The 13,898-nt window shown below is 39.7% G+C and overlaps 1 protein-coding gene across 6 annotated transcripts in view; it reads left to right on the top strand.

Moving 5' to 3' along the window:
- Nucleotides 1-13: 13 nt before the first annotated feature.
- The window catches only part of PHKB (phosphorylase kinase regulatory subunit beta), a 202,666-nt gene continuing 188,781 nt past the window's right edge, over nt 14-13,898 (top strand). Inside the window, exons 1-3 of one of the 6 annotated variants that reach the window (XM_081215336.1) lie at nt 101-197; nt 1,613-1,728; nt 2,418-2,512. In XM_081215336.1, coding sequence (XP_081071462.1) covers nt 2,458-2,512 — 55 coding nt within the window. In that variant the 5' untranslated portion in view covers nt 101-197; nt 1,613-1,728; nt 2,418-2,457. Of the gene's footprint in view, nt 198-1,612; nt 1,729-2,399; nt 2,513-13,898 lie in introns of all 6 variants that reach the window. The other 5 variants (XM_081215337.1, XM_081215335.1, XM_081215334.1 and 2 more) reach the window with 5 other exon arrangements.

The following is a 13,898-nucleotide window of genomic DNA, read 5'->3' as shown; positions in this document are numbered from 1 at the left end:
TTGAAGCTCGCCCTCGCGCTCACTTCCGGCCGGTGCGCCTCCCGACAGTGTCGCGCGGGGGGGCGGGGCCAGCCGGGAGGAGCTGACAGGCGGCCCCGGGGGCGGTGGCCAAGACGGCGGCCCGAGCGCGATGGCTGGGCTAGTGGCCGAAGTGAGCTGGAAGGTCTTGGAGCGAAGAGCCCGGATAAAGCGCTCAGGTTTGGCTGGCTGGGGCGCCACCCCTTCCCCCCCGCACCGTAGAGGGTACTCCCCTTCAAGAGCCTTGGGCAGGAGGCAGATGGGGGTCCTGGAATGAACCTGTGCCCGCTTGTTTCCCCTTAGAAAGCAGACGGTGGTCCCTGACTTCCTGTTGATGTCTTTCCCCATTAGGTGGTGGTCCCACCTTTGCTCCGTTTTTCTTCCCCAACTATACTTCATGTGTGTTCCCTCTCGAAAAGTAGGTGGTGGTGCCGACTTCTCCTGGAGTCTTCTTAGAAATCACGCGGTGTATTCCCTCCCTGTCTGTATTCCTCCCCGAAAGTCAGATAGCTTCATTTTTACATATGAGTAGGGTCTGGTCCTAGAAAACTGGCGGCTGCTTGTTGCCTTATTTCGTATCTCCTTTTAACATTACAAGTCCTGAGATCTAGCCAGTTATCTATGTGGCAGAAATTGAGGGAGACCGGGCCTCAGGCCACGAAGGGGGTCACGGTGAGCATAGTTAGGACTCAGAAGGAAGTGGGCCCCTTCCCTGGGCAAGTGGCCCCAGGACGCCTAGTTCCCAGTTGTGGCTCCCAAACCCGAGGCCACCTAGGTCAGAACACGCTGCGCAGGCAGTTATAGCAGTTACAGTGTCCTGAACTGACTTGTTCAAATTGCAGAGTCACACTTTGAAGTTAGCACTTGTGGCTGATAACTCATCTGACAACCAGGATTGAAACGTCTCTTATTCCTGGCTGGCTGGATGTAATCTCGAGCTAAAAAGTGTTCCTATAAACAGGAAAGATGGTGGAATGACAAGTATTCATCTAAGAATCTTCCCTTTTGAAGGCTTGTTGTTACGATATAAATTAGTGTTGGGAGATGATAATGTCAAAGTCGATAATCTGATAACATTGAAAGACATAGCCCTAGGAAAGCTAATTATGCATTTGCATTGGTATTAAGGGTTTTGTTTTTTTTTCCCTCAGCTAATACTACCCCATTATCTTTTGGCTTTTCCCATTCATGAAGTTCTTAGTTGTTGTGCAGACAACGGAGTTCTTAGCTGTCTTTTTTTTTTTTTGAAGAAAGTAATTTCATAAATGGTACAGGAGAAATCCACCCAATCTTTGTTGCTTATTCCATTCTATTTTTAAACCTTAAAAATAGTTGTGCACTTATTTACTTAGGGTTATAGCAAAACTACCATACGTATGAGAGAATTTTTCAAAAACTAGTCCTTAGTACATTTTAGTGTTAGTACAGTTACTTAGAATAGTCAAGTATATTTCTGTTTCACACTTTTTCTCAAACTTTTTGTGTCATACTGAAGTATTGAGTTGACCACTAACAGTGAGTCTATCTGGGCTATAAAAGGGGTTATTGAGTTGATAATTTCTGGTCAAAGAGAGTAACTGGAGTTTTCTTACAGGAAACTGAGCTCTACCCTCAACAGATATTTTCCAGCATTTCTCTTTTCCTCTAATAAACATATAGGGTTTATTTTCTTCTCCAGTCTTAATTTCCTCTGAACTGCATGTCATAACAGTAAGCTTTGAAAACCTACCTTCTCTTTCTTTACTGAGAAAAAAAAATCAAATTTTATTTAACTATTGTTGAATGCAGTCACTTAAATCCAGTTTCATGTGCAACGTAGTTGAGTGTATTGTATAAATGAGGGATGTTCCTATATGTTTACATCATAACAATAAAAGAGATACCATTTGAAGTCATCCCTCCAAATTAGTTGAGGTTTTAGATTCTTCTGATAGCTGTGACCTGTAGACTATAAACTTCAGTGAATCATTCACTTCCTGTGTCATTAAAAGCAATCACCCTGATTCTGTTTGTTACTTTTAGAGGAGTATATAAAGTGAGTTTTGTTTGAAACTTGGACTAACCTGACTATGATATAGATGCCACTGCAGAGTTCTGAGCATTGTTACATAGTAGCATAATCACTTCACTGCTCAATAGAGCTACTCGATGCTACTCTTATGTAATGTTTAATAAGTGGCCATTATATATTTCCTGCCTCATCCATATAAGCAAATGTAATTTATCAAAGCAAAGAAAATCAAATTTTCAAGTCATAAAAGAGAAAATAAAATTATAATGAACCTCAATTATTGCCTTTGTTGCACACTGCATCATGTTAATAACTGCTTACACTGCTTTCAATTAATCTAATGCTGATTGCTTCTAACCTTCACTAACAGTTTTGAAAATTGCTGTAGTTTAGCCTGCGATGCTTATGATTAGAGACAACAATTTGAAATGGCCAGCTCACCTGATGCAGTCGTCTCTTCTCCACCAGCTTTCTTAAGGTCTGGTAAGTGTGTAGACCCCAAAAGGGTCACTTGGTAATTTTAAATATCTTTGTTTCTGAAGGTTGATGTCACCATATGATATTATTTTGGTTTTATTTCCTCTTTGGTGGGCCCAAGCCTGAGCACCATTTCTGTTATTGTTGGGCTCAAGTTTGCACTGTATGGTGAATGTGGTCTGTGGTGTGAGAAGCATGAGTAGTGCAGAGTGGAGCCCCTGTCTTGACACTAGCTCTGTTTGACCAAGGGCAATTCCTCAGTATCTGGGAGCCTTAATTATCACCTGGGTAGATAAAAAGCTTCTTCAATAATTTTTGTCTTTTTGCATAACAAAGTAACTTTTATAAAGTAGAAAAATTTGGTCAGTGTCCCAATTATTTTCTCTTCATCAACTCCCTGTGAAGTAGGTATTTTTATATGCATATTCATAGACAGAAAAGGGAAGCCCACAGAAATGAAGCAAGTTGCCCCAGGTCCTGAGACTATTATGTTTCAAGCCCATGTGCTTGCCTTCCATCCCATGGCTTCCTGGTGTAAGGGCTGGAGGAGGTATTGGTGCAGTGGCTCTTAGACTGTCAGGTTGGTGAGACCCTTTGCAAGCTGGATGAAAGCTGTGGAATTGCTCTCCAGATGAGTGCCCTGGGTCTTGAAAACAATTTGGAAGAAGTCTATGTATCCAGGAAAGACCATATATGGATTCCCATTAGGAACACAGGCCTTTGAATGTATCTGGAAGAGAAGGGCTTTGTTAAGTGGCCATAGAGCTGAAATGAAGACTGAAGTCTTTGCGGCTTTTTTCTGTGGGTTATGACCCACCTTGGGCCATTTAAAACCTGTTTTGTGTGTGAACGCTGGGAAAAGCCTGTTGGCAAGAGGCTGCTTTGTCTTTAGTGTGCCTTAAGCAGAATATTCAAGCCTCAGGACTCATTAACAGATAAATGTGAGATGACCCAATCAAAACAGTGACGGTGAAAAATTCTTTCTTTTTGGTTTCACCATAGCCTTTCAGAGGTGGTTCCCCCACCGTTTATTTCCATTTGTATTTCAAGCCCTGTTTTGGCAAGATGGAGGGGAAAAATCTTGAAGAAAAGAAATAGGAAATAGCTTACGGAAGAGTCACAAACAGGAGAAAACAAAGCTTATACTTTAAGGAACAATAATGATCCATGTCTTTAGTTGTCATCTGCCAAATGACAAAATAGTATATGTAACATTGCCAATTGATTTTTGATTTAACCTTTGAACTAAGAGAACAAGAGGACATATATCTTTGAACTGTGCTTTCTTTTAAGCATCAGGCTTTCATTTTCATCTTGGCTTTCTTAATAAGGGCTTGATGGGTTTTCAGCACTGACAAAGTCCTTCAGCAGTTACTGGGAAATAGAATGCTAAAGGTATGCTTTTATGCATCAATAGTCCCGAAAATTTCAAAACCTAAGAACTGTGCTTAACATTATACAGAGTGTTTAAAACCATACACAAAAAGTTTTTCCAGTACCATATTATTAAATCAAAATAGAATGCACCAAGAAACTAAATAGGAAAATACCAAACTTAATCGTTATAAGCCATTTAAAAGATGGATTCCTTATAAATTACTTTCAGTATAGACACTTGGGGTTCATCTAACCAAAACTTAGTGATAACTATAAAGAAATAAACCTTATATCTGTTAAATAGAGTGGTTTGCATTTATAGTTTATTTACTAATTTAGAAATACTTCATTTATGTTGGAAATGATTTGTTTTCTGCTATTGTAGTTCCTTGGACGTTATCATTGTGGGACAGTGTATAATGGTGTGATTTCGTTTAGCAATCTTTAAAGAATGTCCTGGGTTTATAGCTGAGCTTTTCCTTGATACCTTTGGCTAGAAACTATTTAATATTACCAAAAGTGAAAGCCAGGATCTTCATTTTGGAAAATTAGTTTCTAATATACCCAGATTGTTTTATGCATTTTAACCCTCTTTATTCCTCCTGGATTTGTTTCTGCTATGTTTTTCTTTATTTCTACTCTTTATTGAATTTAGTGTGTCCTGCATTTGCGTGCGTGCATGCTTGAGGTGTGCTCTGAATGCTAACGTGTCAGTATGTGCTGTGGTTGAATATACTTTCTTTTGTTTTGACTGCTTAAATCCAAAAAGAGATCTGGATGTCCAGGTTTTTCTTTAAAGAGCCTTGTGGTAGAACATACTGGACAATGAATTTATAGGCCAATTCCACAACCAAAATGAACTAACTAATTATTAGGGAAGGAGTGTAGCATCCAATATCTTAGATGGCTTCCATTTCTCATTTGACTACTACAGTTATATTTTAGATTAGCAGAGTTGATCAGCTAGAGCACTTACATTGGCATTACAAGTTCAGTTGTTTGTAGTAATTGCTATGGCATTTTGTGATGAGGTAAGAAATGTCATGGGATTTTTACTTTTATTCTTAGATGATAAGATAATTTTTAAAATTATTCCTTAAAATGAATCATTGGCTTATCTCTATCTTGGCTCTGTAAGTTTATCAGTATCTCAGTGAGTTTATCAGCATGTGACCTGAGTTTTTTTCTTTATTTATTTCTTTTTAGGTTTTTTGATTAATTTGATTTGATTTATTTGATTTGATGGGCATATCAATACCTGATAAATTTTTATTGTATATTCTGGGCAAAACTCAACTTTTTATTTTGTGTGTCTGACACTCTCTTCTTTTTAGGCACTTATATAGCAGCCTCGTTTCAGCCTAATTTAATAGTCAGCCAATTAATAAAGTTCTTTTGGCTTAAAGAGACCATAGGCCTGAGGCTCCTGGACTGTTATGTGTTGTGGCCCCCATTAAGAGCCTAAGGACAAAACGGGAATAAAGACACAGACCTACTTGAGAATGGACTTGAGGATATGGGGAGGGGGAAGGGTAAGCTGTGACAAAGCGAAAGAGAGGCATGGACATATATACACTACCAAATGTAAGGTAGATAGATAGTGGGAAGCAACCGCAGAGCACAGGGAGATCAGCTCGGTGCTTTGTGACCGCCTGGAGGGGTGGGATGGGGAGGGTGGGAGGGAGGGAGATGCATGAGGGAAGGGATGTGGGAACAGATGTATATGTATGACTGATTCACTTTGTTATAAAGCAGAAACTAATTAAAAAAAAAAAAAAAGAGCCTAAGGAAAGCGTACACATTTTGTGTTCAGCAATACCTGAATCTCATCCTCACTCTGTTGTTTATTACTTGTTTGATCTTGAGCAAGTAACTTTACATCTTTGAGACTTGGTTTCCTTCTCTGTAAAAGTAGGAGTAATAAAACCTACCTGAAGATATTATTCTGAGGATTAAACAAGATGTTATGCAAAACACTTGATATTTAGTAGTTGCCCAATAAATTTTATTCTTTATCTTTCCTAAAAAATGTCTTTTACAATATTGCTGGTATGTATTTAAGGGTAGGATTTTACAAAAGCAGACATAGTTGCTTATCTCTTTATCTCATTTCGGTATCTACCTGCATGGTAGCCATTTGATTAAGAAAACTAGTCATGAGGGGATTTGAGAAGATGGAGGAAGAGTAAGACATGGAGATCACCTTCCTCCCCACGGATACATCAGAAATACATCTACACGTGGAACTGCTCCTATAGACACCCACTGAATGCTGGCAGAAGACCTCAGACCTCCCAAAAGGCAAGAAACTCCCCACGTACCTGGGTAGGGTAAAAGAAAAAAGAAAAAACAGAGATAAAAGAATAGGGATGGGACCTGCACCAGTGGGAGGGAGCTGTGAAGGAAGAAATGCTTCCACACACTAGAAGCCCCATCGCGGGTGGAGACTGTGAGTGGCAGAAGGGGAAGCTTTAGAGCCGTGGAGGAGAGCGCAGCAACAGGGGTGCGGAAGGCAAAGTGGAGAGATTCCCGCACAGAGGATCAGTGCCGACCAGCACTCACCAGCCTGACAGGCTTGTCTCCTCTCTGGGGTGGGCAGGGGCTGGGAGCTGAGGCTCGGGCTTCGGTCGGATGCAGGGAGAGGACTGGGGTTGGCGGCGTGAACAAAGCCTGAAGGGGTTAGTGTGCCATGTCGAGCCGGGAGGAAGTCCGGGAAAAGTCTGGAGCTGCCGAAGAGACAAGACTTTTTCTTCCCTCTTTGATTCCTGGTGCACAAGGAGAGGGGATTAAGAGCGCTGCTGAAAGGAGCGCCAGAGACAAGTGTGAGCCGCGTCTATCAGCACGGACCTCAGAGACGGGCATGAGACACTAAGGCTGCTGCTGCCACTAGCAAAAAACCTGTGTGCAAGCACAGATCACTCTCCCGCCCCTCCCGGGAGCCTGTGCAGCCCACCACTACCAGGGTCCCGTGACCCAGGGACAGCGTCCCCAGGAGAACGTACGGTGCGCCTCAGGCTGCTGCAACGTCATGCCGGCCTCTGCCGCTGCAGGCTCGCCCCGCATCTGTTCCTCTCTCTCCCCCCGGCCTGAGTGAGCCAGAGCCCCCGATTCAGCTGCTCCTTTAACCCTGTCCTGTCTGAGCGAAGAACAGACGCCCTCAGGCAACCTACAGGCAGAGGCAGATCCAAATCCAAAGCTGAAAGGTCGGAGCTGTGTGAACAAAGAAGAGGAAGGGAAATCTCTCCCAGCAGCCTCAGGAGCAGTGGATTAAATCGCCACAATCAACTTGATGTACCCTGGATCTGTGGAATACCTGAATAGACAACGAATCATACCAAATTGAGGAGCTGGACTTGGAGAGCAATATATATTATTTTATCCCCTTTTCCTCTTTTTGTGAGTCTGTATGTTTATGCTTCTGTGTGAGATTTTGTCTGTATAGATTTGCTTTCACCATTTGTCCTAGGGTTCTGTCCGTCTGGGTTTTTTCTCATATTTTTTTTTCTTTTTTAACTTAAAAATTTTTTTTCTCAATAATTTTAAAAATTTTTTATTTTAATAACTTTATTTTATTTTATCTTAATTTATTTTATTTTGTCCTCTTTCTTTCTTTCTTTCTATTTGTTCTCTTAAATTCTGAGCCATGTGGAGGACAGGCTCTTGGTGCTCCAGCCAGGCGTCAAGGCTGTGCCACTGAGGTGGGAGAGCCAACTTCAGGACACTGGTCCACAAGAGACCTCCCAGCTCCATGTAATATCAAACGGCAAAAATCTCCCAGATATCTCCATCTCAACACCAAGACGCAGCTTCACTCAATGACAAGCAAGCTACAGTGCTGGACACCCTATGCCAAACAACTAGCAAGACAGGAACAAAGCCCCATCCATTAGCAGAGAGGCTGCCTAAGATCATAATAAGGCCACAGACACCCCAAAACACACTACCAGATGTGGACCTGCCCACCAGAAAGACAATATCCAGCCTCATGCACCAGAACACAGGCACTAGTCCCCTCCACCAGGAAACCTACACAACCCATTGAACCAACCTTAGCCACGGGGACAGACACCAAAAACAACAGGAACTACGAACCTGCAGCCTGCGAAAATGAGACCCCAAACACACTAAGATAAACAAAATAAAAAGACAGAAAAACACACAGCAGATGAAGGTAAAAACCCACCAGACCAAACAAATGTAGAGGAAATAGGCAGTCTACCTGAAAAAGAATTCAGAATAATGATAGTAAAGATGATCCAAAACCTTGGAAATAGAATAGACAAAATGCAATAAACATTTAACAAGGACCTAGAAGAACTAAAGAAGAAACAAACAATGATGAACAACACAATAAATGAAATTAAAAATACTCTAGAAGGGATAAATAGCAGAATAACTGAGGCAGAAGGACGCATAAGTGACCTGGAATATAAAATAGTGGAAATAACTACTGCACAGCAGAATAAAGAAAAAAGAATAGAAAGAAATGACAGTCTCAGAGACTTTTGGGACAGCATTAAATGCAGCAACATTTGAATTATAGGGGTCCCAGAAGATGAAAAGAAAAAGAAAGGGACTGAGAAAATATTTGAAGAGATTATAGTTGGAAACTTCCCTAATATGGTAAAGGAAATAGTCAATCAAGTCCAGGAAGCACAGAGAGTCCCATACAAGATAAATCCAAGGAGAAACATGCCAAGACACATACTAATCAAACTGTCAAAAATTAAATACAAAGAAAACATATTAAATCAGCAAAGAAAAAACAACAAATAACACACAAGGGAATCCCCATAAGGTTAACAGCTGATCTTTCAGCAGAAACTCTGCAAGCCAGAAAGGAGTGGCAGGACATATTTAAAGTGATGAAGGAGCAAAACTTACAACCAAGATTACTCTACCCAGCAAGGATCTCATTCAGATTTCATGGAGAAATAAAAACCTTTACAGACAAGCAAAAGCTGAGAGAGTTCAGCACCACCAAACCAGCTTTACAACAAATGCTAAAGGAACTTCTCTAGGCAAGAAACACAAGACAAGGAAAAGACCTACAATAATGAACCCAAAACAATTAAGAAAATGGGAATAGGAACATACATATCGATAATTACCTTAAATGTAAATGGATTAAATGCTCCCACCAAAAGACACAGACTGGCTGAATGGATACAAAAACAAGACCCATATATATGCTGTCTACAAGAGACCCACTTCAGACCTAGGGACACATACAGACTGAAAGTGAGGGGACGGAAAAAGATATTCCATGCAAATGGAAATCAGAAGAAAGCTGGAGTAGCAGTTCTCATATCAGACAAAATAGACTTTAAAATAAAGACTATTAGAAGAGACAATGAAGGACACTACATAATGATCAAGGGATCAATCCATAAAGAAGATATAACAATTGTAAATATTTATGTACCAATCATAGGAGCACATAAGGCAAATGCTAACAGCCATAAAAGGGGAAATCAACAGTAACACAATCATAGTAGGGGACTTTAACACCCCAACTTCACCAATGAACAGATCATCCAAATGAAAATAAATAAGGAAACACAAGCTTTAAATGATACATTAAACAAGATGGACTTAACTGATATTTATAGGACATTCCATCCAAAAACAACAGAATACACATTTTTCTCAAATGCTCATGGAAGACTCTCCAGGATAGATCATATCTTGGGTCACAAATCAAGCCTTGGTCAATTTAAGAAAATTGAAATCGTACCAAGTATCTCTTCCGACCACAATGCTATGAGACTAGATAGCAATTACAGGAAAAGACCTGTAAAAAATTCAAACACATGGAGGCCAAACAACACACTACTTAATAACAAAGTGATCACTGAAGAAATCAAAGAGGAAATCAAAAAATACCTAGAAACAAATGACAATGGAGACACGATGACCCAAAACCTTTGGGATGCAGCAAAAGCAGTTCTAAGAGGGAAGTTTATAGCAATACAATCCTACCTTAAGAAACAGGAAACATCTGAAATAAACAACCTACCCTTGCACCTAAAGCAATTAGAGAAAGAAGAACAAAAAAACCCCAAGGTTAGCAGAAGGAAAGAAATCATAAAGATCAGATCAGAAATAAATGAAAAAGAAATGAAGGAAACAATAGCAAAGATCAGTAAAACTAAAAGCTGGTTCTTTGAGAAGATAAACAAAATTGATAAACCATTAGCCACACTCATCAAGAAAAAAAGGGAGAAGACTCAAATCAATAGAATTAGAAATGAAAAAGGAGAAGTAACAACTGACACTGCAGAAATACAAAAGATCATGAGAGATTACTACAAGCAACTCTATGCCAAGAAAATGGACAACCTGGAAGAAATGGACAAATTCTTAGAAATGCACAACCTGCTGAGAATGAACGAGGAAGTAATAGAAAATATGCACAGACCAATCACAGTCACGGAAATTGAAACTGTGATTAAAAGGCTTCCAACAAACAAAACCCCAGGGCCAGATGGCTTCACAGGCGAATTCTATCAAACAGTTAGAGAAGAGCTAATACATATCCTTCTCAAACTCTTCCAAAATACAGCAGAGGGAGGAACACTCCCAAACTCATTCTACGAGGCCACCATCACCCTGATACCAAACCAGACAAGGATGTCACAAAGAAAGAAAACTACACGCCAATATCACGGATGAACATAGATGCAAAAATCCTCAACAAAATACTAGCAAACAGAATCCAACAGCACATTAAAAGGATCATACACCATGATCAAGTGGGGTTTATTCCAGGAATGCAAGGATTCTTCAATATACGCAAATCAATCAACGTGGTACACCATATTAACAAATTGAAGGAGAAAAACCATACGATCATCTCAATAGATGCAGAGAAAGCTTTTGACAAAGTTCAACACCCGTTTATGATAAAAACCCTGCAGAAAGTAGGCATAGAGGGAACTTTCCTCAATATAATAAAGGCCATATATGACAAACCCACAGCCAACATCATCCTCAATGGTGAAAAAGTGAAACCATTTCCACAAAGATCAGGAACAAGACAAGGTTGTCCACTCTCACCACTCTTTCTTTTTTTTTTTTAACATCTTTATTGGAGTATAATTGCTATTGCTTTACAGTGGTGTGTTAGTTTCTGCTTTATACCAAAGTGAATCAGTTATACATATGCATATGTTCCCATACCTCTTCCCTCTTGCGTCTCCCTCCCTCTCACCCACCCTAACCCACCCCTCTAGGTTGTCACAGAGCACCAAGCTGATCTCCCTGGGCTATGGGGCTGCTTCTCACTAGCTATCTATTTTATGTTTGGTAGTGTATATATGTCCACACCACTCTCTCACTTTGTGACACCTTACTCTTCCCCCTCCCTGTATCCTCACGTCCATTCTCTAGTAGGTCTGTGTCTTTATTCCCATCATACCCCTAGGTTCTTCATGACCTTTTTTTTTTTTCTTATATGTGTTAACTTACTTCACTCGGTATGACAGACTCTAGGTCCATCCACCTCACTACAGATAACTCAATTTCATTTATTTTTATGGCTGAGTAATATTTGATTCCATACATGTGTCACATTTTCTTTATCCATTCATCCGATAATGGACACTTAGGTTGCTTTCATCTCCTGGCTATTGTAAATAGAGCTGCAATGAACATTTTGGTACATGACTATTTTTGAATTATGCTTTTCTCAGGGTATATGCCCAGTAGTGGATTTGCTGGGTCGTATGGTAGTTCTATTTGTAGTGTTTTTAAGGAACCTACATACTGTTCTGCATAGTGGCTGTATCAATTTACATTCCCACCAGCAGTGCAAGAGTATTCCCTTTTCTCCACACTCTCTCCAGCAATTATTGTTTCTAGATTTTTTGATGATGGCCATTCTCACCGGTGTGAGATGATACCTCATTGTAGTTTTGATTTGCATTTCTCTCATGATTAATGATTTTGAGCATTCTTTCATGTGTTTGTTGGCAATCTGTGTATCTTCTTTGGAGAAATGTCTATTTAGGTCTTCTGCCCATTTTTGGATTGGGTTTTTTTGTTGTTGTTGTTATTCATCTGCATGAGCTGCTTGTAAATTTTGGAGATTAATGCTCTGTCACTTGCTTCATTTGCAAATATTTTCTCCCATTCAGTGGCTTCACTTGCAAATATTTTCTCCCATTCTGAGGGTTGTCTTTTGGTCTTGTTTATGGTTTCCTTTGCTGGGCAAAAGCTTCTAAGTTTCATTAGGTCCCATTTCTTTATTTTTGTTTTTATTTCCATTTCTCTAGTAAGTGGGTCAAGAAGTATCTTGTTGTGATATATGTCATAGAATGTTCTGTCTATGTTTTCCTCTAAGAGTTTGAGAGTTTCTGCCCTTACATTTAAGTCTTTAATCCATTTTGAGCTTATTTTTGTGTATGGTGTTAGGGAGTGTTCTAATCTCATACTTTCACATGTACCTGTCCAGTTTTCCCAGCACCACTTATTGAAGAGGCTGTCTTTTTTCCACTGTATATTCTTGCCTCCTTTATCAAAGAAAAGGTGAGCATATGTGTATGGGTTTCTCTCTGGGCTTTCCATCCTATTCCATTGATCTATATTTCTATTTTTGCGCCAGTATCATACTGTCTTAATTACTGTAGCTTTGTAGTATAGTGTGAAGTCAGGAAGCCTGATTCCTCCAGCTCCATTTTTCGTTCTCAAGATTGCTTTGGCTATTCGGGGTCTTTTGTGTTTCCATACAAATTGTGAAATTTTTTGTTCTAGTTCTGTGAAAAATGCCAGTGGTTGTTTGTTAGTGATTACACTGAATCTGTCGATTGCTTTGGGTAGTAGAGTCATTTTCACAATGTTGATTCTTCAAACCCAAGAACATGGTATATCTCTCCATCTATTTGTATCATCTTTAATTTCTTTCATCAGTGTCTTATAATTTTCTGCATACAGGTCTTTTATCTCCTTAGGTAGGTTTATTCCTGGATATTTTATTCTTTATGTTACAATGGTAAATGGGAGTGTTTTCTTAATTTCACTTTCGGATTTTTCAACATTAGTGTATAGGAATGCCAGAGATTTCTGTGCATTAATTTTATATCCTGCTACCTTACCAAATTCATTGATTACCTCTAGTAGTTTTCTGGTAGCATCTTTAGGATTCTCTATGTATAGTATCATGTCATCTGGCAACAATGACAGCTTTACTTCTTATTTTCCGATTTGGATTCCTTTTATTTCTTTTTCGTCTCTGATGTGGCTAAAACTTCCAAAACTCTGTTGAATAATAGTCGGAGAGTGGGCAACCTTGTCTTGTTCCTGATCTTAGTGGAGATGGTTTCAGTTTTTCACCATTAAGGACATTGTTGACTGTAGGTTTGTCATATATGGCCTTCATTATGTTGAGGAAAGTTCCTTCTATGCCTACTTTCTGGAGGGTTTTTATCATAAATGGGTGTTGAATTTTGTTGAAAGCTTTCTCTGCGTCTATTGAGATGATCATATGGTTTTTCTCCTTCAATTTCTCAATGTGGTCTATCACGTTGATTGATTTGCGTATATTGAAGAATCCTTGCATTCCTGGAATAAACCCCACTTGATCATGGTGTATGATCCTTTTAATGTGCTGTTGGATTCTGTTTGCTAGTTTTTTGTTGAGGGTTTTTGCATCTATGTTCATCCGTGATATTGGCGTGTAGTTTTCTTTCTTTGTGACATCCTTGTCTGGTTTGGTATCAGGGTGATGGTGGCCTCGTAGAATGAGTTTGGGAGTGTTCCTCCCACTGGTATATTGTGGAAGAGTTTGAGAAGGATAGGTCTTAGCTCTTCTCTAAATGTTTGATATAATTTGCCGGTGAAGCCTTCTGGTCCTGGGTTTTTGTTTGTTGGAAGCCTTTTAATCACAGTTTCAATTTCAGTGACTGTGATTGGTCTGTGCATATTTTCTATTTCTTTTTCGTTCATTCCCAGCAGGTTGTGCATTTCTAAGAATTTGTCCATTTCTTCCAGGTTGTCCATTTTCTTGGCATAGAGT

This window comes from Mesoplodon bidens (genome assembly GCF_964165515.1).
Source record: "Mesoplodon bidens genome assembly, chromosome: 18".
Lineage (NCBI taxonomy): Eukaryota > Metazoa > Chordata > Mammalia > Artiodactyla > Ziphiidae > Mesoplodon > Mesoplodon bidens.
This window is presented reverse-complemented; position numbering and strand designations above follow the sequence as displayed.